General features: G+C 54.8%; 10 protein-coding genes across 10 annotated transcripts; 2 read left to right on the top strand and 8 right to left on the bottom strand.

Annotated features, from left to right (window-relative positions):
• Nucleotides 1-192: 192 nt before the first annotated feature.
• K452DRAFT_18615 (uncharacterized protein) lies at nt 193-2,116 on the bottom strand. The gene is made up of 4 exons (XM_033535844.1): nt 1,909-2,116; nt 1,286-1,829; nt 875-1,225; nt 193-813 (listed from the first exon to the last, which is right to left on the bottom strand). The coding sequence occupies exons 2-4, from the start codon at nt 1,705-1,707 to the stop codon at nt 393-395; spliced, it is 1,194 nt and encodes a 397-aa protein (XP_033398144.1). The 5' UTR covers nt 1,708-1,829; nt 1,909-2,116; the 3' UTR covers nt 193-392.
• Nucleotides 2,117-2,447: 331 nt separating this feature from the next.
• Nucleotides 2,448-4,506, bottom strand: K452DRAFT_318073 (uncharacterized protein; the record flags this gene model as incomplete). The annotated part of the gene is made up of 7 exons (XM_033544124.1): nt 4,185-4,506; nt 3,732-4,053; nt 3,596-3,669; nt 3,464-3,548; nt 3,208-3,414; nt 2,886-3,146; nt 2,448-2,806 (listed from the first exon to the last, which is right to left on the bottom strand). The coding sequence occupies exons 1-7, from the start codon at nt 4,218-4,220 to the stop codon at nt 2,448-2,450; spliced, it is 1,344 nt and encodes a 447-aa protein (XP_033398143.1). The 5' UTR covers nt 4,221-4,506.
• A 95-nt stretch (nt 4,507-4,601) lies between these two features.
• On the bottom strand, nt 4,602-6,108 carry K452DRAFT_350810 (uncharacterized protein). Its single transcript, XM_033545679.1, has 4 exons — nt 5,977-6,108; nt 5,863-5,910; nt 4,826-5,800; nt 4,602-4,773 (listed from the first exon to the last, which is right to left on the bottom strand). The coding sequence occupies exons 1-4, from the start codon at nt 6,086-6,088 to the stop codon at nt 4,646-4,648; spliced, it is 1,263 nt and encodes a 420-aa protein (XP_033398142.1). The 5' UTR covers nt 6,089-6,108; the 3' UTR covers nt 4,602-4,645.
• Nucleotides 6,109-8,267: 2,159 nt separating this feature from the next.
• Nucleotides 8,268-10,887, bottom strand: K452DRAFT_226953 (uncharacterized protein; the record flags this gene model as incomplete). The annotated part of the gene is made up of 3 exons (XM_033536868.1): nt 8,268-9,845; nt 9,913-10,669; nt 10,733-10,887. The coding sequence occupies 3 exons, from the start codon at nt 10,885-10,887 to the stop codon at nt 8,268-8,270; spliced, it is 2,490 nt and encodes an 829-aa protein (XP_033398141.1).
• Nucleotides 10,888-12,496: 1,609 nt separating this feature from the next.
• Nucleotides 12,497-14,707, bottom strand: K452DRAFT_332137 (uncharacterized protein; the record flags this gene model as incomplete). Its single annotated transcript, XM_033545145.1, has 3 exons — nt 12,497-13,608; nt 13,665-14,390; nt 14,546-14,707. The coding sequence occupies 3 exons, from the start codon at nt 14,705-14,707 to the stop codon at nt 12,871-12,873; spliced, it is 1,626 nt and encodes a 541-aa protein (XP_033398140.1). The 3' UTR covers nt 12,497-12,870.
• A 198-nt stretch (nt 14,708-14,905) lies between these two features.
• K452DRAFT_326341 (uncharacterized protein) lies at nt 14,906-16,784 on the top strand (the record flags this gene model as incomplete). The annotated part of the gene is made up of 5 exons (XM_033544840.1): nt 14,906-15,208; nt 15,268-15,332; nt 15,380-15,676; nt 15,730-15,911; nt 16,204-16,784. 5 exons carry the CDS (start codon nt 14,906-14,908, stop codon nt 16,782-16,784), a joined length of 1,428 nt encoding a protein of 475 aa, XP_033398139.1.
• Nucleotides 16,785-17,069: 285 nt separating this feature from the next.
• On the bottom strand, nt 17,070-17,735 carry K452DRAFT_286847 (uncharacterized protein). Its single transcript, XM_033540372.1, has 2 exons — nt 17,382-17,735; nt 17,070-17,271 (listed from the first exon to the last, which is right to left on the bottom strand). The coding sequence occupies exon 1, from the start codon at nt 17,706-17,708 to the stop codon at nt 17,484-17,486; it is 225 nt and encodes a 74-aa protein (XP_033398138.1). The 5' UTR covers nt 17,709-17,735; the 3' UTR covers nt 17,070-17,271; nt 17,382-17,483.
• A 2,275-nt stretch (nt 17,736-20,010) lies between these two features.
• K452DRAFT_286844 (uncharacterized protein) lies at nt 20,011-21,100 on the top strand. Its single transcript, XM_033540371.1, has one exon. The coding sequence runs from the start codon at nt 20,423-20,425 to the stop codon at nt 20,753-20,755; it is 333 nt and encodes a 110-aa protein (XP_033398137.1). The 5' UTR covers nt 20,011-20,422; the 3' UTR covers nt 20,756-21,100.
• A 911-nt stretch (nt 21,101-22,011) lies between these two features.
• K452DRAFT_226779 (uncharacterized protein) lies at nt 22,012-23,470 on the bottom strand (the record flags this gene model as incomplete). Its single annotated transcript, XM_033536853.1, has 7 exons — nt 22,012-22,139; nt 22,258-22,515; nt 22,604-22,780; nt 22,840-23,058; nt 23,130-23,209; nt 23,266-23,300; nt 23,366-23,470. 7 exons carry the CDS (start codon nt 23,468-23,470, stop codon nt 22,012-22,014), a joined length of 1,002 nt encoding a protein of 333 aa, XP_033398136.1.
• Nucleotides 23,471-24,280: 810 nt separating this feature from the next.
• K452DRAFT_18370 (uncharacterized protein) lies at nt 24,281-26,077 on the bottom strand. Its single transcript, XM_033535843.1, has 2 exons — nt 25,300-26,077; nt 24,281-25,220 (listed from the first exon to the last, which is right to left on the bottom strand). The coding sequence occupies exons 1-2, from the start codon at nt 25,979-25,981 to the stop codon at nt 24,328-24,330; spliced, it is 1,575 nt and encodes a 524-aa protein (XP_033398135.1). The 5' UTR covers nt 25,982-26,077; the 3' UTR covers nt 24,281-24,327.
• Between the last annotated feature and the right edge of the window lie 1,486 nt (nt 26,078-27,563).

Below are 27,563 nucleotides of genomic sequence, written 5' to 3'. Positions count from 1 at the left end.
GACTGTTTTCTCTCTCTCCTTTTCTTCTCCCCCCATTTTCTCTTCCTCACACGACAACAACACCACGACGGCAGTCAATCACTGGTTGAGGGTCATGTCCGAAGGCCTACCTTGCTGTCTGCCGCGCTGCGGGCCCTGGTTCGGGCTCCTCTCGCCCGAGCTGTCCAGCTCGCTCTCGGGGCTGCCGGGCACGCTCTCGCGCAAGTTGCGGCGACTCCGCGCCATCTGCTCGACCCCCGTTAGCACAACCACACCGCAACAAAAACACTAGAAAAGCAGAAAAAAGAAAAAACAACAACAACACACAACATCCGGACACAAGCACTCGCTGCCCTCGAAGGGCCGCCGGCTCCGCCGTCGTTCGTCGTTCGTCGTTGTCGTCGTCACAGCAGCTAGATACGTACCCAAGACCGCACGCTGCTGACCAAGCCAAGGCTGTAACCGGCCGCAAAGTCCTGCGTGCGCGACTCGCCGCCGACAGAAGAGCCCTGGCGTGGCGGGATCTCAAGGTGGCTGAGGCGCTGGACCGCGGCGGAGGGGCTGCTGAACAGCTTGGGCGGGTGCTCGGAGCTGGGCGTGACGACGGGGCTGCGTGCGGGGCTGCCCGGTCGCGACTGCTGCCAGAAGCTGCGCAGCTCGCGGCCCAGCTCTTGTCCCGTCGTCGCCCAGTTGTTGCGGATGTTGTCGCGCAGCTCGCCTACGCTGCGCTTAATCTCCAGCTCGTTCTTCTTCAGCCACGACACGTTTAGCTCTTGGCGCGATGTGCCGCGCTTCAGCTGCCGTTGGATGTACTGGTCGTAGTCGCGCACAATCCTACCATTCCCGTTAGCAATGCCGAGCTGTTTTGTATCGCTCCGTTTCGCCACTAGCTTACTTCGTGATGATGCCCGTCGTGCTGAGGCCCTCGGTTCTTTGCGTAACGAGGAACTTGCCCTCACGCTTGATGGGCGAGTAGATGTCGTCGCCCTCATTGGCGCCGTACGGGATGTCGTCGTGCGCGACGTAGTCGATCTGGTGCTTCTCCATAAAGTCCGGAGTCACAATCCAGGGGCAGTCCTCTATAACCTCATCGACCCATTTGCAGTGCCGGACACTCTCCGCGCGCTCGCGAGCAGACAGGACGGTAAGGCCCTTCCGCCTATGGGTCTCCTTGTCGCCCGTCACGCCGACGATCAAGGTCGTGTCGGGGAAAGCCTGTTTAGCCTGCTGGAGCTGCCGCATGTGTCTATCATCACTCAATCAGCCCCCTACCCTCACGTTGCACATGGCAGGATCCAAAACGTACCCGATGTGGAACAGATCGAAGACGCCGTCCGCATACACCCGCACCGACCGGCCCTCCGGCGGCGGATTCGTGTGGTATCCCACCGGGTCGACTATGCCCGCCTTGGGTGGCGGGGGCATCCTCATCGTGCCCTCCTCACCGTTCTCGCCGCCGTGTGCCTTCTCCGGTGATGACGCATCCTGGCGGGCCGCCTTGGCGGCTCTGCCCTCCTCGGGCTCGTCGCCGTTCTCCTCGGACTTTATCGAGCGCGCGCGCTTGGACGACGGGTTCGCCGCCTCCGTCTGCCGCTGCTTCACCTCCTGCAGGACGGGGTCTTCGGTGTCTTCACCCGACGCGTCGCGCGACGAGGGCTGGGGCACGTCCTCGACAGCAGCGGCCGACGTCGACGTGACGGTGTTGGTTCTCTTGCGCTTGGCGGGCATGATGGAATGACGGGGAGAGGGGAGATGTCGGTGGCAGTCGTCGGAACGGGGCTCTTGATGTTCGGATGGGCGGTCGTCGGGTCAAGGGCGAACGTGTTGCTGCGTCGCTATGGTACGGGCTGCTGTGGGTTTCAGGCGGTCAGTTCGTGGTCCGTTCATTGGCAGCGCAATGTCGATGAACAGAGCCCGGAGGAAACATACGATAAATGGGGCCCCGAGTTGCCAGAGTGGGTAAAATTATGGCTCGCGTAGGGGGGTCGAGGACACGCGAAAATACGTGGTAAAGGCTGTCGTAGGATTGTTCAACGTTAAGCAACCGGTTTATGCAAGCTTCCGTAGGTCGTTCATTAGGGTTGAAGCTCGGGCTCCCTGGCCAGGACGTCACCAGCCAGTCAATCTATCACGTGGGCCCGCACCCGGATACATGCGCAAGTGCTAGAAGAAAAAGAGAGCTGAACTAGAAGAGGACGGAAAAGGACAAGCAAGGACCTAGAAGCGGAGTGAAGAGGGTCGCTTTCGTCGTCGTGTGTAAAAAAAGGGTTTGCGCGGTCCGCTTGCCCGCCTTCTCTCCCCTCTTCCCCCCCGTGTTACAAAAGGTGTCGTGCCGCCGAAACAACTGTGAGAAACATGTACGCTCCCTCTTCTTCCTCTGGGCCAAAATGTTTCCATAACGTCGTTTCTAACCCGTGGATATCAAATGACGTGATCATGATGACGCTTGGCTCTCCATGCTATCCCATCTATTTCGAGCTGACCGGCCCGTCCGAGGCAGCCTTCATCTTGGGCTCTGCAGGAGTGCCCGCCGTTTCCGATTTCTCCGTCTTGTCTGACGCGGGCGTGCCGGCGTCAGAGGGAGCCGTGGGCGCGGGCGTCTCTTCCCGCTGGCTCTTGTTGACTTGAGACTCGAGGTCTTTGTCCTCTTCATCATGGTCAAACATCTCGCTCTCACGGGAATCGCTGGAAATCTCCGTACCGTCGCCGAGCAGAATGATGCGCCCTCCGCTGCCCTGTCCAAGCCTGGAGCCGTGGCTCATGTCCATGTCATAGTCCTCCGGGCTGTCATCATACCTGTGGTGAATGCCCGGACCCCTGAACTCTGCTATAGAAAGGAAAGCCATGTCAGGATGCAATTCTCGCGGTACAAGGGTATCTATAGGAATAGGACTCTTAAGACTTGCCGTACTCTGGCGGCGCACACGGCCCATCGCCATTTGCGACCCTCTCAGCGATCGTGTTGTACCATTCCTCCTTCGACCTGCCCTTCAGCAGTCCAATGATAGCAATGGTCATGTTGTCACAGCCGACACCGCCGGTGTCGCTGTTGGAAGCAAGGCAGTTGTCCATCATGTTCTCGCAGATGTCCTGAAGCTCCTGCTTCGCAGCAATACCGCGCCTGACGAACTCAATGACTGCCTGCGAAGACTGGCAATCCCAGATGCCTGTGTAGCACATGTGTTAGCCCAACACTTTTCGCCGCTTTGTTCGTGATTGAAAACTTGCCGTCGCAAGCAATGACGAGGAACTCATCATCGTCGGACATGTCGTGGACAGTGACGTCGGGGAAGGCAGTGACGATTTGTTGCTCTGGGGGCAGATCGGCGCTCTTCTTGAACTCGAAATCGCCAATGGCGCGAGAGAGCGCAAGGTTGCCATTCACGCGACCAAAGTCAACGAAACCGCCGGCCGCGGTAATTCTTGCCTTCTCGCCTGCGCAATTGTAAGCTGGTGCTGGTCAACAAGATATCGCCCGCCATACCTTCGTTCTGGGGCTTGTGGTCAAAGGACAGCGGCTTCGCCCTGCCCTTGATTCCGAGGACGCTCCTGGAATCACCGGCGTTGGCCTGTCACGTCAGTGGGATGTTCGCGCAGGAGCCATTGTGGTACGTACGACGAAGATCTTGTCATTGGAGATGACGCCGACGGAAGCCGTGCAGCCAGAGACTTCTTCCTCGTACTTGGGGTCTGACAGTTCTATGAGTCAGCCTTGTGTCGCGCAACGTTGTGAGAGCCATGGGATTATTCACCGCTGAGGATCGCGCGGTCGGTGGCGAGGAAGCCGTCCTTCAGAGCCTGCTCAATGTTCCCTTCCTTGAAGGCGTCTTGCTTCGCGATGATCTTGTGCAAGTTCTCGCCCGTGTAGATCGCTACCTTGTCGCCTCCATGGCCGTCGTAGACGCCGAAGAAGCTCAGCCGGAGGTCGGCGGCGGTGGGCTTGCTGTCCTCGGAGTCGGCACCCTCGGGCTTGAGGTCAAGTACGCAGGCGTGCGCATCTTCCATGGAGATGCGCCATCCCTGCATTGAAGAAACTCCGAAGAAGACGCGATCATCCTGGCCGTGGTCGGATTTCTGGAAGAGGAGCAAGCATGTTAGCGCAGGGTGGCAGCGGGCAGCACCAGGCACGATGTGGCTTCAGCTGGTGGTGAGAGAGCGACTCGGGGGCTCGCAGGGCGCGGGCGGTCCCTTTGCTTGCAACACACCTTATCGACGACGGGCTCAGACAGAGTTTGACCCATGGCGGTCTATGGGGTTAGGAAGTGCAAAGGTGGCAGGAGGGCGGCGGTGGTTGTATGAGGCGTGTCCGGGCTATTGATGGCGCATAAAGGTTGAAAACTCGCTGGCGGGGCGGGGTTGGAATTGGCAGGCGGAGTGGCGAACAAAGATGCGGCGAGGATGAGTGAGACTGGGCAAACCGAGTCCGGGGGCGCAGATGAAGGCAGATGAGGGCGCGAAATAGGTGCAGCGAGTATGTGCGAGGTGTCGCGTGGAGAGGGCAGGATGAACTTCTAGGCTCTCGGTAACGCCTCGAACATGACGAAGAGTCGAGCGCCGGTGTTGGCGAGGCCGGAAGCAAGCTAGCCTCTTCCCCTCTGCGTCACGGGCGACAATCCATGATACTCTGCAATCTTCTTTCTACGTAACTCTGCAATCTAATCTAGTCTCACAGCTTGCTCTTCTCCGCCAGCAGCGTGTAGCCGCGAGGGTAGCTCTCCAGTGCGCTGCGGTCGATCTGCTCGACGGTCTGGAACCCGCCCACGTTCAACAGAATGTCAAAGTCCGCCAACAGACCTGGCGGTTGATTAGCAGCAACCCACAAGACCCGAATCCCATAAGTACTCACTCTTCATGACGTGACGCACCCCATGCTCGCCCATGATAGACAGTCCCCACACCCACAGCCGCCCGACAAAGACAAACTTTGCCCCCAACGCCAGTGCCTTGAAGACGTCAGACGCCCCCCGGACCCCGGAGTCGAACATGATGTACGTCTTGTCACCCACGGCATCCACAATCCTCTCCAGCGCGTCCAAGCTCGCGCATGCCCCGTCGACCTGCCGACCCGCATGGTTGCTCACCACGATGCCGTCCACGCCCACCTCGACCGCCTTCTTCGCGTCGCCCACGTCCTGGATGCCCTTGATGCAGAACGGCTTCCCGCCAGAGATGTCCTTCCACGTCTGTATCAGCCACGGCATCCGCTCCCAGCTGTGCGCGCGCCCGTGCCAGACATTGTCAATCCACTTCGCGCCCGCCTCGTTGGGCTGCTTGACAGGGTCAATGCCCTCCTCCTTCAGCCGCTTTTGGAACACGGCGTCGGACAAGCCCAGGTCGGCGCCAGTGCCGTGGTAGAACGCGTAATTACTAGTGTTTACGTCGTCGTGGCGCCAGCCCAGCTGCCAGGTGTCAACTGTCAGAATGCAGGCGCTGAAGCCACTGTCGTGTGCTCGCTTGAGCAAGGAAACGGTAAGCTCGTCATCGTGCGGCCAGTACAGCTGGAAGAAGCGAGTGCCCTCCCCGTTAGCCTCGGCAACCTTCTCAATTGGCTGCGAGCCAGCCGTGCTCAAACAGTATGGCAGGTTGAGCTCCTTTGCGACTTTGGCAACCGGTAGCTCGCCCTCTGGGTGGTATATTTTGTTGATTCCGATAGGCGCAAAGCCGATGGGCGCAGAAACCTTGTGACCAAATATCTCGGCGCGAGTGTCGCGCTTGTTGGTGTCGACAAGCATGCGAGGGATGATGCGGTGCCTGTAGAAGGCCTGGCGGTTCGCCGTGTGCGTGTACGACTGGCCAGCATTGGACGAGGCATAATACCAACCTACGCTCTCGTCGTGGTTAGTTGCTGAGATCTTCTGATTCGAAGATCAAGCAAGTACGAACCGTTCTGCGTAAGTTTGGCTTTGGCTAATTCCTCGAGCTTGCCAGGGTCTGTAGTAAAGTCATCAGTCTGACCGGCCTTGACATTGACATTGACAAAATGTTCATGGACTTTACCGGTATTGAATGGGGGCACTTTGCCCTCATTGCTTGCCCAAAAGTTCTCGCGCTGATATAAGGCATACTGCGGGGTAGTCCTGTTGTTCTTGTTTGGGTTGTTGGCGTCCATAGTGGATGGAGCAAGGATATGGATGTGGCTAATTGAAATTGATCAATGTGTTTTAAGCTGAGTTTCTTCGAGCAGCTGTCTGTCATGCGCGCCAGAGGTTGGGGTTCGCGACCGCAGTGCCATATAAAAGCCGCCATGTCCCCCGCATATCATCATCGTCGTCGTTGCAAGCGGATGAATCGGATTAACCATTTATAAACTATGACTTCATCTCGACGGAGCCTGGGCCATTTTTGCCAGATGGCGCTAGGAAAGCTTGACGACAACAAGCTTGCTGGCTAGGGGCTCGGCATTCCCATACTCGATGTCGGTAGATAGATCCTCACAAGGAACCTGCAGCAAAGCCAATGAAGCCTCCTTGCCTCTGCCTCAGGTAGATGCGAGCTGTTTCAAAAAGATCCCCACGCATACCACTCCATGCTAAAGTCCGTTCGCTTATTTCCGACACCTGTGAGGCCGGTGTGCGAATTATCGGGACAGCTTCGCGTTAGTTGGCAATAGTCCCTTCTGAAGTTACTACAATGGGTTTGGATGGCTTTCCGTGCAGTCAGGTATCGACATTTGCTGTGTACCTGGATGTCACTATGTCCGCGCATTGAAGGTCAGTAGACACAACCTAGTTAAGATCGGTATAGATCTCTCATTAACGTTCTTAATGTGATTTCTAATTGACATCGACTAGGTAAAGTCTGTCAACTGCTTTTCATCCGCAGTCTAGACCTCTCCCCTCTTTGGTCCTTTAACCGGTCCTTTTCCGCGCTGAGCTTTCTCTATGCGGCATGTCTTTATGGAGATCCCGCTATATCTCTTAAGCCTACGTACGCCGATTAATCCTTCAGCGTCTAGCACGACACGTAGGTGACACCTCAGTACGAGTACGAGTAGCGGTCCCTTTCTCCAAAACCCGACATCGGCTCCGTCTTGACATCCCTGGATCCGACTACTCTACTATACGATAGTAGGGAGCATTTGCCTGGGGGAGAGGTTAAGCGATGCGGAGCACGGTCCGTCACCTTCTTTCAACCCAGCGTCCAGAGTTCGACTTCGCCACTGTCACCAGTGCTGACAATGGCTTCTTCGACCTCGGAAGCCCTGTCTTTGTCGCGTTTTGATGCCTAACAGATGCGAAAATATCATGGACGTCCTCAATCTCCTGAGAAGAACCAGACAGCTACCGACTTACTCAGACCTCGAGGCCCAAAACTACAATCTTCTTCCCCCATTACGCCTACACCTTAGCCACAGTTGACATCGCCATAATTCCCCTCACCAAGCCGCCCAAGAGATCGCGGGCAGAAGTCCGTTTGTCCCCGGTACCTACAACTAGAGGCGTATGTAAGCATTCATACAGAAAAGCATAACTCAAAACCGTTCATTGCGCTATACACCACTTTACTCTACGTCGTACAGCGATGGCGAAGGATCCAGCGCGCGTCATCACTTGCAGGATCGACGAGCGCGTCCATCTCCGGGTCATGGAGCCGTGCCGCCTAAGCCGAAAACAAGCCAGGGCTAGAAAGACATCACAAGACACACTCCACAAGACACGCTCCTAACCTTATCGTATCGAACAAAAAACCGCATCCCATCCATCATCACGCATCACAGACTCCCCGAAGATCTTATCCAGTCAAGCCCAATCACCGCACCACGCAAACAGGCTTGGGGGGGGCGTCATGAAGCGTTGCGTTTATCATCATATCTATGCAATCCAAGACCATTCCGCCACACAAGACGGATATAGCTTAGGACATCCCGTCCCGAATCGGCATTCGCTACCAACACCCTGCCAGTCCCGCTGGAGCGTCTGTATAGAGGGGAGAAAAGGCTCTTCGAATTGTTTTTCCCGGAGCCGTTCGTCATGCACAAAAGAAACCTGCCGTGGGAATCTTTAAGAGAAACTGGAAAAGCAGGCCCCGCAACGGGCAGCTGGAGACAAAGGAGAAAGGGTCGAAAGCTACCCTTGGGAAACCCATTACTCGAGTCGTCAAAAAAGATAACAAAGTCGTCATCGCTGGGATTCGACCGGGTATGACCAAACTCTGATCCAACCGTCGCCTGAAACAAAGAAGCAGTGGAGAAAAGCCGCCCATTCGTAGAGGTATCCTTTTTCTTTTTTCGAAAGTATGAATTACGAAGTCAAGGGGCCGGCGTGGATCCAGACGCCATCGCCGACTGTCTACCTGCGCCATCTGGCGCAAGCAATCTCAAAGAGCTCATCGGCGAACGTAACCGATTCCTGGTCACCAACGCCGACATCAGAGCGGAATCCCAGTTCCTTGAGTTCCATGACGGAGTCTTCCTTGGTGGCGGTGACGTCTCTCTCGACAGCAATGTCAGTGGAAACCATGATGCCGCCGAAGCCGTGACTGGTAGCATCGCTGTCGTTGCGACTGGTGAACTGCACCAACTCGCGTTCCGAGGCCGTGTCATTCTGCATCGTGCTATCGCGGCGAGTAGGGGTGAAGGTTTGCATCAACGACTTCATGCGCTGTTTCTCGCGCTGCACATGCGTACTGGAGCGATGCATCATGCGGCCGACGTTGGAGGACGTCACCACACCCTTCTTGTCTTTTCCCATGTGCTGCTGGTTACGGACTTCGTGGAACTCACGGTGGATCGCATGCGCGAGAACCTGGTGATCAGTCGAGAGGTGATGGACATGCTGGCGGCAACGGAAGAAGCTCAACGGACTGTACGTCAAGTGTTCGCTCTTGAGGGACGATGTGTGTACGTCAGGGATCAAGACAAATGCCATAACGACGCCCCGGGGGTATCCGTCGCTCCACTGGGCGTAGTCTCTGAACACTCTGTTGATGAAGAGAGCCTCGCCGAAGAATGTTTCAGGAATGAGCAAGTGTAACCGATCGATGGCTTCATCCATTTTGGTGGCAAGATGATGCTCCTCAAGAGACTTGAAGGTCTGCCTAACTCTCGAGTTGTTTAGGTACTTCTTGATATCATGAATGCTCAATCCATCCAGATGTGAGTAGAAGCTGATGGCCTTCTCGTCGGGCTGCTCACGCTCGAACAGAGGAACCATGGGAAGGTGGCTCGACTCGTCCTTTTCGACGAGAACCTCCCAAGTGCCGAGGGAGGGCTTCCAAGTCGGACGCATGCAGAAGTACGATAAGTAGGTGCCGTGAGTGGGCAAACCAGCACGACGATCGGCGTAAACGCTCAGCTTCTCAACAGTGGTGCTGATTTCTTTGCGGGAGACCTGCAAGCTGCTAGCGAGCATGCCGCCAACCTGGTCCATCGTCGCCCAACGGAACCCTTCATTGACAAGCTTCTGAGACGCTTCTTTCTCGACCATGCGGACAAGGAACAATAGCTGGCCCCGGCCAACGAGGTTGAGAGTAGGCATAGAGATGCCAGCTTCAGGATCCGGGCTCGCCGCCTGTCTGGAAGACCTACGCTTAACCTCCTTAGCCGTGGTTCCAGTTGTCAAAATGCCATCCCAAAGTTTCCCGAGATTCTGCATCCTGGTGTCCAAAGCAGAGGCCAATTCCGAAGCAGCAACGCAGAAGTGTTCGCGGAAGATGACACTGTAATCGACCTCAGGTTTGGGCGTCTCGACACCATGCACCGCTGACTTTCCCCGACTACTAGGGGCCGATGGATCCTTCAGACTACCAATGGCTCTTAAGTGGCTGCGCATCGGTCCAATGAGCTCAACGACACTGGACCAATTATGGGAGACACGAAAAATCCACTGGAAAACCGGATGCGCAATGTTAAACTCGTCAGAGAAAGTCTGTTCGAGATGCCAGTTAGCTACTGCGGTGAACAAAACGGTAATGCGCAGGTTTGAGAGTACTTACCCTCTGGTTGTACTTGCGAGTGATCTTTTGGGACGGCAAGAGTCCTTCCTGGGTAACGAGAATCTTTCCCTCCATATCGAAAGTCACTGACGCCAGGACAACGTGTTGCGCGCGGTCTGCCAATTGCTTCTTGCGCCTGTTGCCAAGCCACACCAGTAAAGGACAGAAAACGAACAGGACGATGAAGGACAAAACGACTGCGACGATCAAATTGTTGTTCCGGTGTGCAGGATCACCATGGTAGTACTCCCTCAATTCGTACTTGGTGCCCTGCGCTGCGGTCCAGTGCATACCACAGACAGCAACTGCAAGCAAACAAGCACATAGGAACCGACGAGGGAAACTGTTAATCCAGTGCTCCCTCTGGTGAAAGAACAACGTGAAGGACAGCCAACAAGCGAAGACGGCAATCAGCGAAGCTCCGCAGATGTTCTTGGGTTTATTGTTTAGGCGGTAGTTGGTCGTTCCCAGATTGCCGATGTAATGCATGCCGACGATGGCTAGGCCAGCCAAAATGCCGGTCACGACCAGTGCCAGATACATACTAGTCCTGGAGCGATTAAAGTGCTCAGCGAACGCGAAACCGACATAGAGGAAACCAATAGGTAAGAAAACCGAGAGCGCCGTGTAACGCGGATCGTAATAGAGTTGGATAGCCGGATGACCATCTCCCATTTCAATCGCACGGTTACCGACGAAGTGCATGCACCAGATACCAACTAGGCCGAAGGACACAGCAGGCGCGAGAAGGGTGAGGCTAAATTTCACTTTAGGTTATTACAGTGTGTCTTCATCGGGGTGAACAGAGGACTAAACTTACAAGTTCCGCCAGCCATGGCCGCGGCGACGATGAAGAATCTCTACCGTGGCGACATCACCAATGAGACTGGTGAGGAAGGAACAGAAGACAATCCACCACACAACGTGGTAGTCGACGACTTCGCCAGGCCTGAATCCCGGACCCTCACTGGACATAGTGGACTCTTTAAACGTGTCGATTAACTCGCCCGACATCGTTGGACAGGTTAATGTTGTATTTCAAAAGTCCTTAGGTGAGGGGGTTGTTTCCATGGAAGTGAGGTGAAGTGGAGGGAATTATTCAGCCGAATGGGAGGACAATGGCGGTACGGGAAGAGACTCTTCGAGTATTGCACCTCACTGACGCGCAGTGGCAACGCGTCAACGTGCCTCTGGTTGTCAGTGATGCGAGCTGGGTCGCTGAAAGAGCTTGTATGTCCCTCGACAGGAAACTTTGTCGGGTTGTCGGGGTGGAGGGAAAGATGTGAAGATTGATTGATGTCACCCAAGTAACCTCGAGGCCCTACGTCACGCACGGACCCGTTCAGCTCAGCCTGCCCATGTGGTGAAATCCCGGGAAGCGGCTTGTTGCAGAAAAGAGCTCGTAATTAGAGGAGTTGCGGGGAAAGTCGACCATCCAGTGTCGAATCCGCTTGCTCAAGGCCGGACCACGTGCTCTTTCCAGAATCCACTGAAACCTCAGTACCCAGTCTTGGTCGAGTGTTAGTTGCGCCTTGCTGACGAGTAACCAATTTACAGTCTCATATATCCTAGGGCTGGGAGACAGGGCGTTATGTCAACGGCGGCTCCGGAGTTAGGGCTCTGAAAGCCGGTGCGGCGTCTGGAATTGTGCGTTCAATATTCCGGCAGACACAGTCGAGACAGGTCAACAAGCTGAAGGCTGGTGGCCTCGGGGCGGGCAGAAGCGAATTAAACGGCGAAGGAACGGAGGTGGTCGCACAGCGTAGCGCGGTGGTGGGAATCCAGGGTACGGGTCGCATCGATGCTTTCGCCCTTGCACGGCAGGAAGACGGCTGAAAGTCAAGACAAAGATGCAAAAGGCAGACAAGCACGGCAAGCGCGTAGGTTAAGAATAAAGAAGAGAACGAGGACGCACGCGACGGCGATGCAATAACTACATATTTGCCCGGCCAGTCGTCCTTGCATTGCATCTGACTGGGGAGGCCTGGAGCGGGCAAGCGCAACCGTCGCCGCCGAGGAGACAGCCTTGCCCGGTGCTGGGGCTGACCCATTCGAACCACGGGATCAGACGTCCTGACGTATGCGACCGTCGTTGGTCGCACCTAACCACCTTGGTTTTCCCTACCGACGTCTCGTCGAGCCCATGGCAGAGGAGAGAGTGAGGGGACGCGGGGCCGGGGTGGCTTCCTCATGGTCGCGAAAAGGGCGCGCGGCCAGCAGGATTTTTGTGCAACCGTTGCACAGCGGCGACGTTGATCTGAAACCGAGGGCCACCGCTACTCGGCACTCGCAAAGAAAAAGAAAAAAGGTCGAGTTCGAGTTCGAGCCCATAAGTCCACCCTTCCTCTTCCTTATCGCCATATTAAGCTTGCTCCACGAGCGGCGTCGGATCGTCAGCCTGGCCCGCCTTCCGTCTTCCCCGCGCGCGGGAGTGGCCCAGGGATCGAGGCGATCTGACCCGATCCGCGCCTGCGGACTCTACCTGGCGGCGTGGCGCTTCTGGCTGTCGGCGTCGCTGTCTTTTTTTTTTTATTTATTTTTATTTTTTGTTTTCTTTTTGTAACCTTAGATCCTAAAGTGCGACCGACGGTGCACCTCTTGACGTCTCATTCCGAAGACATCTGAATGTCTGGGCCACGACCTTGGCCTTCCGATTGGTTTCTGTCCAAGGCGCAATCGACACAGGACGCCCACAGTACATACATGTAGCGCCATGTAAGTATGGCGATCGTGGCTTCGCGGACTCCGACTTCATCTCGCTCACCCTTGTTCTGCCACTGGTAACACAATGACCGGGTTTTTGTTGTAAGTATATTTATGCTTTGATCCTCTGCCACATGCGCCATCTGCCACATGCGCGCCTAATTCCCAAAGGACAAAGCCCCCCGATCTCCGCAGCCACGCGCCAAACGCCTCCCACCCATCAATCACCATTACAAGGACTCCAGTCTTAATGTTTCAGGTATCGATATTAAACAATATATCTGCATCCGCAACCAAGCATTCATTGTTTTGGGTTTGACTTTTACCAAGCCCACCAAGCCCACCAAGCCACATGCCTTCCTCGAGCGGTAAATTGGTCGAGTTATCATCCAGACGGAATGTCGTATTTGTCGGCTGATTCTCTTCTTCTTCAGTGTCCATACAACTACTCAGGATGCTGTCTGACCTGGAATCTGGCTCGACTTTGGTGGTATTAAATATAAGTGATGCAAAGCCTTTTTTGGGGTGATCGAATTCATGAAGAAGTTCCAAGTCGTCGTCACCTTCGTTATCAAATTCTTCATCTTCGTGTTCCCAAAGGAGTGTATCGTCTGAAAATTCCGATTGTGGTGTGGCTTGCCAATACAGCATATCTTCGTCCTCGAAAGTGCATTCTGATTCAAGCATACCGTCTTCGTTCTTTTCCATGACTTCGAAATCAGTGCCCTTCGAGTTGAGTGCCTTGAGGTGCTTTGTAGACGTAGGGTCGAACAGTTGCTGTTGCAAAATGGTCCAGAGCCCCACGGATACCGTCTTGTAGGCAGCCTTCGGAATTGGTTTCATTGACTTTTGTCCAGAGTTGTTCACATGTATATCTTGTTTAATCAGCTTCTCTATTTTCTGCTTCAAAGTTTCTGACCTTGCATTGGACAGAAGTGAGGTCGATAGTGCGTGAGCGATCGTGGGCAGAAATACAGCCTGTGCCGAAACAGCCTAGTACCAAAGATCAATCCAAACGCGTTACGTATGGCAAAGATGGAGCAGCAAACCTTGAGGTATCCAGGACTCCATATGCTTGGAGCAGCAGTTGAGAGCTTGGTTGAGAAGTCATCCTGGTGAATTTGGAGGCCTGAAACAAGTTGAGGGATTTTGGAGCGCTTGTCGCAGATTGTCAAACGTAGAACGGCATCTATCAGCTCCAGTAAGCGGCCGATGTCACATGCATCCTGCTCGTGCTGCTCCGCACGTTGATTCCCTATTCGGTCATCCGTGGGTAGCGGCTCAACGTTGTGGAATTTACTGGGGCTGAAAGATGGCCACCGTACCGGTAGGTCGACACAAGATGGGTTAGCTAACCCTGTGAAGAGTCTTCCAGCCTCGCCCAGTAAACAAGGATCTTCCAAGCCGTGTAACATGAGAACGTCCGCCTCTTCACCTTTTGCAGCTATGATTCGGCCGAGGCCAGAATAATCCCCATTATGATCATACGACTGGTCAAATCCAAGCTCTTCAACGCCTCGTTTCCGCTTAAGGGACTGCTGCTTAGTCGATGATACGTGAATTAGGAATCTCACGACTTCCAGGCCAATGACATGAACACCGTCAGGTGGTTTGACGTCTTTGGCTGATAAAGAGTGAGGCAATTGTGTTTGTGGAGAATCATTGTAGCTAGAATGAGCGAGTTTGATGATGATGTCGCTGGCCCCACCAGGGTCCGGTTCATGTTGTGATGGGAGTATTGGTAGAGTGGCTTCAAGTCCCAATTGCCTCCAGAGCTACATTCGAGTTAGCGGAGAGTAGCAAGCGAAAGCTTTGAACTTGCATCTGCTTTGCATATGTCTTTAGCTAGGCACTGGCGGAGCCGACACCCCAACGGGCAACCGTTGAAGCTGACGTCCAAGACGACTTGAAAGCCCACCCCTCGACACACCCACGCGGATCCTGAGGTCAGTTGAGCCGAGCTGTTAGCGCGTAGGTCTGACTCAGACGAGTCTTGTGATGAACGTGTTGTAACATAGGTGGTGGATTCGATGTGCAGCTGATTCTTGGGATGGCTCAGTCGCAGACTTCCCAGCCGCACGGTCGACGACATTCGTAGAGGTCAGTGAAGGGCACCATGACAAGGCGATGTTGAGAAGACAGTTGACAGGTCCCGAGTTTCGGCTATGCCCCGCAATAAGGCAGGCAGGTACGGGAGAAAACGGAGCGGGAGCGACCGAGGACCCGCCTGTCTGGTTCGCTTGCTTCCTTGCGGGGGGGTTGCAGCATTGAAACAACATCTCCCAGCGCAATGGCTACGATACAACGCTCTCTCTCAAGGCAATTGCGCCTCTCTGGAAACCCGTTTAAGGGTGGCTCGCCCATTCTTGGTTCCCGTCTCGGAAGAACCCGCGACTTCAGTATCTCAACGCGTCGACCAACCGATGGTGTCTTTCGCGCGCTGACAGAGAATCGCGTCCAGACGCCATGGGTTGAAGCGTTGCGCAAGAAGCAGCGGGAGGGCAAAGACCCTACTCAAGCTTCAGACAAATCTAAGGTGCCTGCCGATCGGAGATTGGAACCCAAGAAAATGTCCGACTCGTACTATTCAGTGGTTAGTGGATGATCAATACCCTAATGCCGGCGAGGCGATGCCAACGAAGAGTGCGTTAGGTCCTTCCGCTGGCGCAAGATCCATGGTTACTCGACAGATATCTAAACTCTTCTGGCCACATTCGGTATGCAGCCCCTGTCTGTACGAATGCACGTGATTGACATATGGCAGGCTTGGAACGCTTTTTATGGATCTGGATGCTCTCTCAGGTGTCATTGCATACAAGCATACCGGTGATGGAGTCACAACCGTCACAGCAGCTTGTGACAGGATTGTCATCCGCAACCCACTTACGGAGATTTGTGATCTCCAGTACAGCGGCCAGGTGACTTATGCTACTGGTCGAAGCAGTATGGAGATATCGTTGCAAGTTGCAAAGGCTCCCAAGGAAGGAGAGAAGGTAAAAGAAGAGGACGTCCTCATGAACTGCACCTTTACCATGGTGGCGCTTGATCCAGGCACCAAAAGGTTAGTGGAGATAAAAGTGTGTCCCCTGAAACAGTCACTGAAAGTTACAATAGGCCAGTAAACGTGAACCCAGTCATTGTTGAGACCGAAGATGAAAAACGCCTGTTTGCAATCGGCGAAGAAAACTCCAAGCATCGGAAAGAGTTGAAGACAAAATCTTTGACCAAGCACACACCAGATAATCTTGAGAGCGATCTGATTCACGCGTTGTGGCAGCAACAGCTCAAGTACAATGGTAAGTGCTTAATTTTCTATCACGTAGGGCAACGATACAATATACACCGAGCCCAATTCCTACAGTCATATGCTTCATCTTCTTTCAGCCAATGCCGCTTATTAATTAGGCCGATATGTTTGCTGAAGGATAATGTTTGATATGGCTTATATTCGTCAATATTTCCTTTCCCCTCGTCCCTTTAAGTTATTACTTGGCACCATCCATATGTGGTTGAGGTGTAGATTGGTGCTATGCACACCTACACTTGTGACCACCAATCACGAAACATTCGAGCTAACTTGACTATAAGATCCAAATGATCCCACGCAGAAGCCATCAAACGTCTATGCGATGCACAAGACGAAGCTCGAAACCGCAAGCATCATGCAGCCACAATACCGTAACAGGCATCACTTCATGATCTTCGGTGGCTTCCTACTGAAGCAGACCTTCGAGCTGGCCTTCTGCTGCGCCGCCTCTTTCGCACATGCGCGGCCCACGTTCGTGTCACTGGACCCGAGCACGTTCCAAAACCCGGTGCCAGTCGGCAGCGTGCTATACCTGACGGCCACAGTCGCCTACACGGACCCACCAATCGTGCCTGGCGCGGACGACGGCGAGGAAGCGGCCAAGAGCAAGTACACCCGCGTGCAGGTGACGGTCGACTCGAGGGTCCGCGACGTTGAGCACGGCGAGACGAAGCCCACCGGGCAGTTCAACTACACCTTCACGGTGGAGAAGGACGTCAAGGTCATGCCCGAGACTTATGGAGACTTTATCATGTACCTGGACGCGCGCAGGAGAATGAAGCGGGTAGAGTCCAGCATGCAAGGCCACGGGCCCATCCACGGTCCGGTCGATGCCGGCGAGCTGGAAAGGCTCACGGAATGATTGCCCGGGAGGGGTTGTAGATCGTTGGGAAATGTACCTTGTTGCCTGTATATATGTACATGTGTGTAGATCTAAGCGCGAGTTCTGTGGATATCTGACAATTGAAAGCATAAAAAAGGGAAAAAGGAGAAAACAGTGCGCCTCTCTATGCACCACACGCGCGCTCAGCCGCTCAAAACGTCGCAGCAGCAGAAAAAGAGACCAGGAATCGCAAGCCATGCGAGCCGCCAAAAAACCAAAAACAACGTTCAAAGCAAAGAAAACAAGGGCATCAAAGCGTAAAGGCCATTCCTGCCTCCCCTAGAAACAAAAAAATAAAAATAGAAAAAATCAAATCAAAGAGATAGAGCAAAAAGGAGTCCTTTGTCAGTCCAACTCCTACTACTCCGGCAGACTCCGGCAGACTCCGGGGGTGCGGCGCTAAAAACGGCCATCTCAACGCCAAGAAATCCAGGGTCTAAAACGCGCCGATAAGCGGATGCCGCTTCTGGGCATGATCAGCAAATTGTTTCAGAGGCTAGCCATGGACGGCACGGGCTCGGTAAGAGCCGGGGGCCTGGGAGAAGGCTGGGCTGAAGGGAAGGGAGAACAACTCACCTTGATGATGCCCAGCGCGGGGGGAAAACGCAGCAGATCAAGAACCAAAACAAGGAAAAATAGGGGGAGGAGGTAATGGATGGAGATGATGGTGACAATCCTTCAGAGCTCGTCAAGCTCGTACTCGAGACACACGTCCTCGGAGCACTCGGAGCAGTAGTAGTTGCTGAAGCCGCCGCACTTGACCTGCAGGTTCTTGCACATGTCGATGCTCCACGCGTCGTACGAGTAGCCGCTGAGCAGCCGGTTCGGGCACACTTCGATGCTGTTGGCCCAGATGTAGTAGTCGTGGTTGCAGTAGTAGAAGCTGTACGTGTAGGAGCACATTTTGGTGGGGTTTTTTTTTTTTTTTTTTTTGTGCGATGCCTTGGGATTGGGTTGGATTGGCTGGATTAAGGATGTTGGTAAAGCGATTGTTGGACCCGTTTATGAATGCTTGGTTGGGAGCTGCTGTGGTGGTCAGACCGGCGGTGTTGCTGATTGAGGCGCCCAAGGACGAGGAGGAGCGCGCGCCGCGGCAGGGCTGAGTAGACGGGGGCGGTGGGGATGGGGATGGGTAAGGTAGGCAAGGACTCACGGTGCAGGTATGGAGGAGCCTCGACGCCGTGCCAAAGAGCGTGACTGAATAGGGAGGAAAAGGAATAAGAAGAAGAAGAAACGACAGGACCAGGACGATTGGATATATATATTCTCAAAGAAGCCAGCCCTCCCCCGTATTGACCAGCAGCGATCTCGCAGGCGCCAAGTGGTTCGTGTGACCCCGAGTCTAGAGCCTCAAGGCTGTCCAGTTCCGTCCGATATCTCCTCAGCCCGCTTTCCGGCCGGATCTTCCCTTTGTTAGGTACCTTAGCCCTGCAACCTAGAGAGTCGACATCTCCCGACCGTTTTTTGTTCCGCTGCCGAGCTATCTGCCTATGGCTTTAGCCCAGACCCTGAAAAGCCCCACGCCATGCAACCCATGCCATGCCATGCCATGCCATTCTCCCTTCCTTCCTCTCGTCTCCACAGAGATAGTGTTTATATCCCGACTCGTGAAAAGCCGGCAGGCTGACTCTCTCTCTCTCTGCCACAATACAATACCACATCCCGGCAGCCGGCCAGGCTCCCGCGAGCTCGGGGAAAGGGCAGCCTTGCTAGGTAGCTTTGAGCTGGCTGGCTGGCTGGCAGGCAGGCGCACCATCCGCTGTTCAGGCGAGCCGGGCACCCGCGACTGGCTGCAGGGTGTGTGTGTGTGTGTGCAGAAGCTGACGGCCCCCCTGGCCCGAGTCATCGGCAGCTGGGTACAGGACGTGGTAGGTACCTAGCGAGCGAGATCAAACGGGGGCCGGAGCCACCGGGAGCGTGGGACGTGGTAGCTAGTTAGGTGGGCGAGGGATCGCGAGAGGGAGCGAAGCCCGCTTTCAGGGTCCACGAGGTAGCGGAGCACGCGGATCGCCGCCCTGGCCTTGTTCGGCGCATTTGCCGCGGCGTTGGCGTGACCGGTCCGGTGTGCTCTTCGCGTGCCTCTCTAGGTAATCAGTCGAGCAGGCATGCAATCACGATAGCAGCTGCCAGCCAGCTCGTTTGCGGTACGCCTTTTTTTCCTTCTTTTTCTTTTTCCCTCGCGGGGCGTCGGGCCTATCTCTGGCCCCGGAGCTGAGATTCCTTCCTACTCGTACACATACCTCCATGAATGGCTGGCTGCACACATTTAATTGCCGGGACCTAGCAGCAAAAGCAGCGCGTGCATCCAAAGCTCGACGTGGTCGCTAGTTATCACGCTCATGATTCGCTGCCCTGACACCCTGTTGTCCCTGCCCCTCATGCAGGGTCCAGCGGCGCCTTTTTCACCGCCGCTGATTGTTGAAAGCCCTCGGTTTCAGCTTTCTCGCTGCACCACCCAGCACGCATAAGCATCCATCACACAACCACGCAGCAAGCCAACGCCCGACATCGGCTCCACACGCCTGTCCTACAGCAATGACTCCTTCTCCGGCCAGCACTGGACTTCCCCGTCTAAATAATCCGCCGACATCCATCCCACGCCCCAATCTTGCCTCCGCAACGTTGCGAGCTACTAATAGCCCGCCCGCCCACCTTGCACCGATCAACGCGCCGCCGCCGCCGCCGCCGCCGCACGGCCGCGTGGTGGTCGTGGTCGCGCTTATCTCACCCCGATTCCGAGCGAGCTTGCCACGATTTGCTTGCTTGCGACTTGCTTTGTCGTCGACAGTAGTGCGAGTGAGCGAGTGAGTGGCGATGCAACGTGAGCTCGCTACCTAGGTTCGTCGACCGGCCATCTATCCGCCCGTTCATCTGCGCTTTGCACACATTGCATTGCACTGCACTGTACTGCACTCGCAAAGGGAGCTGGGAGGAGCACAAGAGAAAGAAGGACGGACAGCAGACGGGCAAACAACCAAACAGGTAAAACAAGCACAGCAGCAGCAGCAGCAGGAGCCAAAAACCACACGCCTCAAAGAGCAGACCCGCAGACCCACGAGGACAGGCCAGCCCCAGTGCCTCTGGTGCCTCCCTCACACACACACACACACACACACACACACACACACACACACACACACGCCCACGGGCCCCCTCCCCAAGCCAAAACCCAAATCCCACCACGACCCGCCCCGACCTCGATAGCCGCCACACTCCACGCACGCACCTGGCACTAGGAAGCAGCCGGGCTCCGCCTAGACGCCGCGCTTGATAAGAGCGCGCGAGCACGCTGTGCCTGCCTGCCTGGCTGGGTCTTGTGACCTGTGGCCTGCGGTGGTGGTGGTGGTGGTGGTGGTGCTGTGGGTGGTTGGGCGTTGGCGTGGTGAGAGGCGCTAGGTATGTGGTAGGTAGGTAGGGCGGGGGAGGGAGGAGTCAGAGGGTGTGGGATGGGGTGGAGTGGGGTGAGGTGGGGTGGTTATGCTGTCTGGTTGGGAGTGTGTGGTGGTGAAGGTGGTGGGTGGTGAGGATGGTGAAGATGGAGGTAGGTAGGTACGCAGCGGAGAAGAACAGATGAGCAAACACCACGATACAGCAGGACGGCTCAGCATGGACGGGAGATGCTGTACCGCCCCGCCGCGCTCCTGACAAGCACGCATACGCATCGCGTTCCCGCACCCTACCCTGCTTTACCCTACCCTACTATTTCTAGCACCTACACGCACACAGCACAGAAAAAGCAAAAAGCAAAAGCAAACCACACACCCACCCCATCCGTCTCCACGCCCCTACTACGCCTCCCCACACCCACACACACCCACACCAGCACAAAACCCCGCACAGCCCACAGCCTCCAGCCCAAACAGGCAACTGAGCACGTGTCTCGCTTACTACTAAGATTACAAGCACTCCTCTACATACCCAGCCTACCCACCTATCAACATCATCACTAACACTACTATTAATACTACTACCACCAGCACTAGAGCCTAGTAGGAGGATATCTGTATTAGCTAACTAAGCAAGTAAGCAACTAATCAAGTAACTAATTAACTAACTAAGCAAGCGCACACAGCCTAACCATCCATCCATCCATCCATCCATCCAAGCAGATAAATACATAAATAAATAAATAAATAAATAAACACCTACTTATCTACCTACCTACCTCTCTGCTGCCGCTACCGCTACCGCCAGCCAAATAGGTAATCGACAATAAGGGAATCTATAAAGTATGAATAGCTAGGTCGATACGTAGGCAGCTAACTAAACAGACAGACAGATTGATAGATAGGTAGATAGGTAGGCAGACAGTTAGATTGATAGATAGGCAGGCAGATAGGAAGGTAGGCAACAAGGTAGCTATATTAGCGAGATAAATATATACATGCTAGGACTATATGTGGCTTCGATTATTTGATACCGCTGAGCTAGTTCCCGTAGTAAGAGTAGTAGTTCGTAGTATAGTAGCAAGAGGGGTTAAACCATGTTCTTAATTATCATTGAGAAAGCAGTCAAGGCAATCGTGCAAGCACCATGGCATAAGTCAACACATACCAAACACGCAGCACAGCACACCACTCACTCACACCACGCAGCAACACAACTTCTCCATAAACATAAAAGCCGTCTCATTGCGCGTTTCGCTAATTAACTAACCACGCTCGGCGATGTATACCTACACGAAACCATGGAAGCACAAGCTCCGGCTCAGACTCCGGCACCGTTCCTCCCGCCCACCCATCCATTTATCCATCCGTCCGTCCTTGTTTGCATTGTTTGCATGCATTGCGTTGCGCTGCACACATGCATGAATGCATGAATGTATGTGTTTGTTTTGTTTGCTGGTTGGTTCCTTTCGTTCGTTCGTTTAATCAACCGACGAGACCCATTCGTCATCCAGTCAAGAAATAGCTAAAATACCTTTCAAGACGCTATACCCCACCACCACCACCACCACCACCGTCGCAAGGAAAGAGGGAGGAGAGGAGCGAGTGAGCGAGCGAGTGAGTGGGTAAGTTCGAAACGAAGGCGCCATGCACACACGCACACACACATGTACACACCCTTCACGTCTGCCCTCTCTTGTACCTCCCTGCGTGTGAGCACCATGCCGGCTGATTGCCGCACCTGATGCCCTAATGTAAGTTTGTGTGATTGGTTTCGCGGTTGTGGTGATGGTTGTTGTTTGTTGTTTGTTGTTAAGTTTCTACAGCCCGTTGGCCTTGAGCAGCTCCTCGTCGTATTGCAGCCGGTTGACGCGTTTCTTCATGTACTCAAAAGCCGAGAAAAAGACGGCGTTGACGGTGCAGGAGCGGCTCATGGAGACTAGGAGACCTGCGGTGGAAGCGTGTCGTCAGCGGTCAGATAAGCAAACAAACAGGTAAACAAATGGCGTCGTCATTATTGACAGAGCCTTTTGTTCATGGAACGAAAGCACGCAGCGCTGGCCTACCTCTGTACATAAGCAAATTGAAAAATTGAATCTTCGGCTTGTGCGTGTTCTTCTTCTCGCTGGTGAAACAGTTGCGTTGGTAGAGGCTCTTGGCCGTGTCAATAGGGTAGATGCAGGCCCAGCTGACGAGGCCGCAAAGACCGCCTGCCACGACGACCGCCATCGGCGACGTGGGCGACTTCTCGCGCGTGTTGGAAAGCAGCTGCTTCGCGCTCTCGTAGGTCGTGAAGTATATGCCGGTGCCGATGGTGTCGCGTACTGCAATTGCGGTCAGCGCCTGTCTTTTCCGGGTAGCCTGTGGGCGGACAACAGCTCCGTCCGCCCGATCATCGATAGCACCACTTACGCAAGTGGTAATGCCACCCAGAGTACAATCCGCCGATGCCTCTAAGCCTGATCACGTTCCGTGCTGTCTTAATGGTGCCGAGGTTGGAATAGCTCTGTGCGATGGCATTGGGTTTGCCGCCGCTCTTGGGGACTAATTCTGAAATCTGAGCGCTGATTTTGGTCAATTCGAATGGACCTGTTGTACTATTCGTTATCATATTGTTCATCATTGTGTTTTTGCTGACCATTGCTTACATGCAATAAACGTTATGACTGCTCCCGCCGTGGCGCCCGCCGCGCCGAAACAGCTCATGGTAATGAGGTTAGGTTTTGCTCCTGGAGCATTGGCAATATCAAGTGGCGAGTATCCAAAGCCTTTGCGTATCCAGTCATCGTAGGTATATTTGGCGCGTTGGTACACGGAAAATGACACGGTTCGGACAAATGTGATGCTTGCGAGTGGAGAGAGGACGCCTGGCAATTCGCATTAGATGTATGAGCTTTACAAGCGACGACAAGACGGAAATGCAGCTAGGGATACTTACCGCGCCAAAAACCCTTTGCACCTTCAGTTGCATATGTGACCTTGACGCAGTCGACGAAGCCCGTGAATCGCGTAGGGTAACTGGGTAAAAAACATTAGCACCAATCGTCGAGCAATCGAAAAAATGAGAAGCGTACGTTTGCATGCGCGTCTTCACCGAGTCCAAGGGGTACTGTTCACGTCACGACGTCAGTGTCTTGCCCTGCCAGCGCCAACCCCGCCATATAAGCCACTCACAGCCGTAATGGTGGACAGCAGACTGCTCGAGCTAGCCGCAATCTCCGTCCTGTATTTCTTGCACCATCGCTTGTACTGGTGGCTCATGAGCAGAGCCTGGGACATGGGTTGTTGGGCAGTAGCAGTAGCAGTCGTGGTGGCGACGCGACGCTGAGCGTCGTCTTGCGGCAGAGGCATGCTGGCTATCGCTAGCTGTTGAAGACCGTCTGGGTCTTCAAGGCAATCGCGATGAGGCCAGCAGCCAGAGAAGCTCCATCAAGACGCTTGCGCCCAGCCGTCGAGGTCGTCGAGGAGCAGGACGCGGGGGATTCAGGCTCCGGCGGGAGTGAATTGGCAGATGAAGCAGTCGTGAAGCTGCAGCAGAACGCGGGGATTGCAGTGCTCTTGCGGGGTTGCGGTGTTGGCTTGTGGCGACCGGTCACGACGGGGGAGGTTGCTCGCTGGGATGTTGGAGTTAGACGCAGTGTGGTTGGCTCACAAAAGGCGTCAGATGGGCCACAGGTCGTGGTGATTGACGTTTGGCGGCCGGCGGGAACGATGATGTGGGGGCGTTTGCGCGTACTTTATTGGTCAGAACTCTCCACAGATCTACACTGAGCCCTCCACCACGCACGCCGTTTCAGCCCGCACGTGAAAGATGCGAGCCCGGGTCAGCTCACTGTCGCGAGACTCTGCAAGCTCCTCGCACATACAGACATGTAAAAGAGTAGAATTATCTCCCCTCGTCATCTCCTGCGGTCGGCCTACTCAACCAATCGTGACACCACCAACATCATCGCCCGTCATGCAACATGGCCCCGGGAAGCCGCATCAGCCTAGCCAAGGAACAGCAAACCTTCTTCGTGCTAATGGGAGACTCCTCGGTTAATCATCAAGCCTCTATCATATTAAACTCCCAAGATCTGCGGCTGGTTATGCTCATGACCTTCGTCTCGCGTTATTCGTACATCCGTCGTAATGCTCTATAGCAACATCATCCCCGTCCCTGACACTAATGCCGCCACCGCCATCAACCAGCCCATAAACTCCATGTTGAGTGACGCCGTGCTCGGCGCCTTCTTGTCGACTGCGCTTCCTGACGCCGACGCAGGCCCAGTTGTCCTCGTGCAGCTGCTTCCACACCCATACCCCGTCGGACAGCAGCCTCCGCCCTGGTTTGCTGGGCAGCTAAACCATCCTGTCGCACAGCTGCCGCTCTCAGCGGCGAAACTCGCCCCCGACGGTGCAACTATCGTCACGCCGTTGCTAGTAAGTACCGTGTTCGTAGGCGCGGCCGGGCACGAGGTCGAGTGGCAGTCACGGTCCACACGACAGCAACCGCCTCTGTAGTAGGCAGAGCACATGTAGAAACCCGTCGGACAGCCTTCTATGCTCGTCGCGCCTGGTCCAGATGTGATCAACGAACCAGTCGCCCCAGTAGGCCGAACGGGTGCTACAGCGCTGCCAGAGCCTTTGGTGGTGGTGGATGCAGGGCATTCAGCAGAGCCGCATTCGCGGTCTGTCGCACAGCAGCCTCCGCCCAAGCTCGCGGGGCAGCTCTTGAAACCCGTGCTGCAGGACATCTGGCCCTGAGAAGGCTGTTGAGTGAGGGTTTGAGAAGGGCCTTCAGTAGTGCTTTGGGAAGCGGTCTTCGAACGGTCCTTAGAGCAGGAGGACGAACATTCTACATCAGTCGTCGTTGTAGTGACCTCCGTTGTCGATGTTAACCTCGCCGTGCCTGAATGACCTTTGGTGGTTCCACTAGCGCCTCCTGCGCCAGATCCACCTGCGCTGTTGTGCGACGCAGAATTGCTGCCGCTCTTCCCTGTTGCCGCTGGCAGAGTTGTAGTCGTGGTTAATGTCGAACTCGCAATGCCTGTCGAGAATTAGTCAAGGTATTCTTCGCATGATAACCGCCAACTATGACCCTTTGGTGTCGATTTTGGGGCGCTTACATCCGACGTCATGGCAAACATAGCCTGGAATACAGCAGCCTCCATTGTCGCTTTCCGGACAGCTGCTATAGCCCGCGCTGGTATCGCACGACGTAACAGAGCCAGAACAAGTATCACCAGTTGGGCAACATCCCACGTCGCCCAATCCGCTATCGTCGATGAGCACACATGACTCCCCGCTGCCGCAGCAGCTGTTCGGTCGGCCAATGCTGGAACAACTGTTCGTGCCGGTGGGGCACTGGAAACCCCGCTTCAGCAGATCGCGCTCGAAGAATCTCAGGAGGCCTAAGTGCGGGGTCTGCGTGTCTGTATGCAATAATAATGGTGGGAGGAGGCTTTCTGGCATCGTCGCGTTTGCGTATTGCTCGTCCAAGTCGTTGACCTCCACACCTCGTTTCCGTAGAGAATTCTCTTCCTCCTCTTCCATTGCCGCCTCAAACTGCCAGTAATCCATGTAAAATTTCTCTCCTGGGTCGTCGCTCATCTTTTGCACTCCCGCCGGCGGCTGCCACGCCATCCGTTTCTGGATTTGGGCATCGCGCTTGATGTGCTCCTCGTGTTCCGGCCAGTATTTCTCGTGCGGTTGTAGATTGTATGGCCACGGTCGGTCGGCGATAGCGATATGCGAGGCGCAGATCAGGGCCAGGAGGGAGGAGGGGAGAGAAAGGAGTTGGTTGCGCATCGATGAGGTAGAAGTGGGACGATGCGGTATTCGGGAACGACCGTGTGTAAATATCGCGACGGCGGCGACAACGACGACAACGAGGAAAGAGAGAACGATAGGAAAGTGATAATAATATTTTGGATTGGAAACTGGGGTAGGTATCTACAAGAGAGGATGCCTGGTGCGGTTAGCAACTGCGGGTATTTCAGACTAGCCGGCCGGATGGCTGGTGACAGCGCAGTGGGTTTCTTGATTTATTCGTGAGGCTGGGCGAGGCTGACGCCAGTCGAACGGCCTGTAACGGAGCTCTTCGTGGAGCCGCTTGAAACCTAGGCCGTCGTGTGCAAAGAGCAGCACGCGCCCTCTGGACTCGAGGAAAGAGTGGGGGCCTTCTGCTGTTGGAGGAGCGAGACCGTTGGAAAGAGCCTCCGCCTTCCAAGTGTTTGCTGCGCCGACGTGGCACGGGCCTCTCGCACCCGAGCGTACGACGCCAATGTCATCATCGGCTGTCTGCATTCAGGGGACATGGCAGCTGTCTCGTCTGTTGGCGCGTCTTTTCAGGAGGCAGCCGGTCAAACAACTGGTCTGCCGGTCGAGAGATCAGCATTGGAGTTGGGACGGTCTTGATCGCGATTGCCCCGGCCAATCAATCATCGATGATCGCTGCCGCACCGGCCGGAACCTCATTGATACGCTCCGTACGGTGAGCCGCATCGCCATCTGCGCAACAACGCAGCCCCCAAGTGCTTTTCACTCCCGGACGCAATAACTCCACAACCAGGCCTCTTGTAAGAAAATGCCTTGGGGAGGTTCTGCGGACAGGTAGTGGCCAGCGAATGCGCGAATTTGAGTAAATTACATAGGGGTTTTGTGGCGCAAGTGGTGGTGTCGACCTTTAACGCCATACAAACCTTGTCCAGAGACGGTCTGTTCCAAAAGTGCCTCTACGTTCGATGTTGAAGCTGATCCGAGAAATTACCCGATTAGGCCATGTGTCCGTGCGCTTCTGATGATCCGCCAACGCATTGTCCCGAGATGCGAGGTCCTTTTGCAAAGCTCATCTCATAGTCAAACCCGTCTGTAGTTTGCTTCTGTCGTCAAAAGAATCTTTTGTTTTGAAGGAAGAGAAGGCGTCGTTCTAGTCACATGCTCCTCTATCACATATTTCAATAGCGGTTTCGTGTAACTCAAACCCTATCCTTCTCTTTAGCAGTTCATTTCCAGACGGATGATCACTCAAGCACCTCTATTCACCACCTTTCCAATACCTATACTCAACACCAAGATACAGAAGCTCAAACAAACCCATCAGCTCACCACCACAACCACAACCACCCAGCCGACTCCAAGCACATATAAACCCCGTCCTCCTCTCCAGCAACCCCACCCCAGCAGTACCAGCGCCAGCAGCACCAGCACCCTCACCAGCGGCAGCGGCATTTTTCAGCAGCGCGTATGCAGCAGCACAGTCCACGGTGCCGCCCCTCTTTCCCTTCCAGCACAAACACCACCCAAACCCAAGCCCCTCCTCCACCACAAACCCACACACCTACCCATATCCCAACGCTGCTCACTAGCACCAAGCAGCACAGCCACATGT

Source organism: Aplosporella prunicola (genome assembly GCF_010093885.1).
Source record: "Aplosporella prunicola CBS 121167 unplaced genomic scaffold K452scaffold_11, whole genome shotgun sequence".
NCBI lineage: Eukaryota > Fungi > Ascomycota > Dothideomycetes > Botryosphaeriales > Aplosporellaceae > Aplosporella > Aplosporella prunicola.
The sequence above is the reverse complement of the archived record's forward strand: the minus strand, read 5'-3'. Positions and strand labels throughout refer to the sequence as shown.

Bases quoted from the DNA above. Each gene is read 5' to 3' on its own strand.
- K452DRAFT_18615 (XM_033535844.1), bottom strand. From the start codon at position 1,707: ATGCCCGCCAAGCGCAAGAGAACCAACACCGTCACGTCGACGTCGGCC. The intron at 1,226-1,285 runs GTACGTTTTGGA...GAGTGATGATAG, and splicing joins TTCGATCTGTTCCACATCGG to ACACATGCGGCAGCTCCAGC. The intron at 814-874 runs GTAAGCTAGTGG...CGGGAATGGTAG, and splicing joins ACGACGGGCATCATCACGAA to GATTGTGCGCGACTACGACC.
- K452DRAFT_350810 (XM_033545679.1), bottom strand. From the start codon at position 6,088: ATGGACGCCAACAACCCAAACAAGAACAACAGGACTACCCCGCAGTAT. The intron at 5,801-5,862 runs GTTCGTACTTGC...ACGAGAGCGTAG, and splicing joins AGCCAAACTTACGCAGAACG to GTTGGTATTATGCCTCGTCC. The intron at 4,774-4,825 runs GTGAGTACTTAT...ATCAACCGCCAG, and splicing joins GGTGCGTCACGTCATGAAGA to GTCTGTTGGCGGACTTTGAC.
- K452DRAFT_286847 (XM_033540372.1), bottom strand. From the start codon at position 17,708: ATGTGCTCCTACACGTACAGCTTCTACTACTGCAACCACGACTACTAC.
- K452DRAFT_286844 (XM_033540371.1), top strand. From the start codon at position 20,423: ATGCTGTACCGCCCCGCCGCGCTCCTGACAAGCACGCATACGCATCGC.
- K452DRAFT_18370 (XM_033535843.1), bottom strand. From the start codon at position 25,981: ATGCGCAACCAACTCCTTTCTCTCCCCTCCTCCCTCCTGGCCCTGATC. The intron at 25,221-25,299 runs GTAAGCGCCCCA...AATTCTCGACAG, and splicing joins TGTTTGCCATGACGTCGGAT to GCATTGCGAGTTCGACATTA.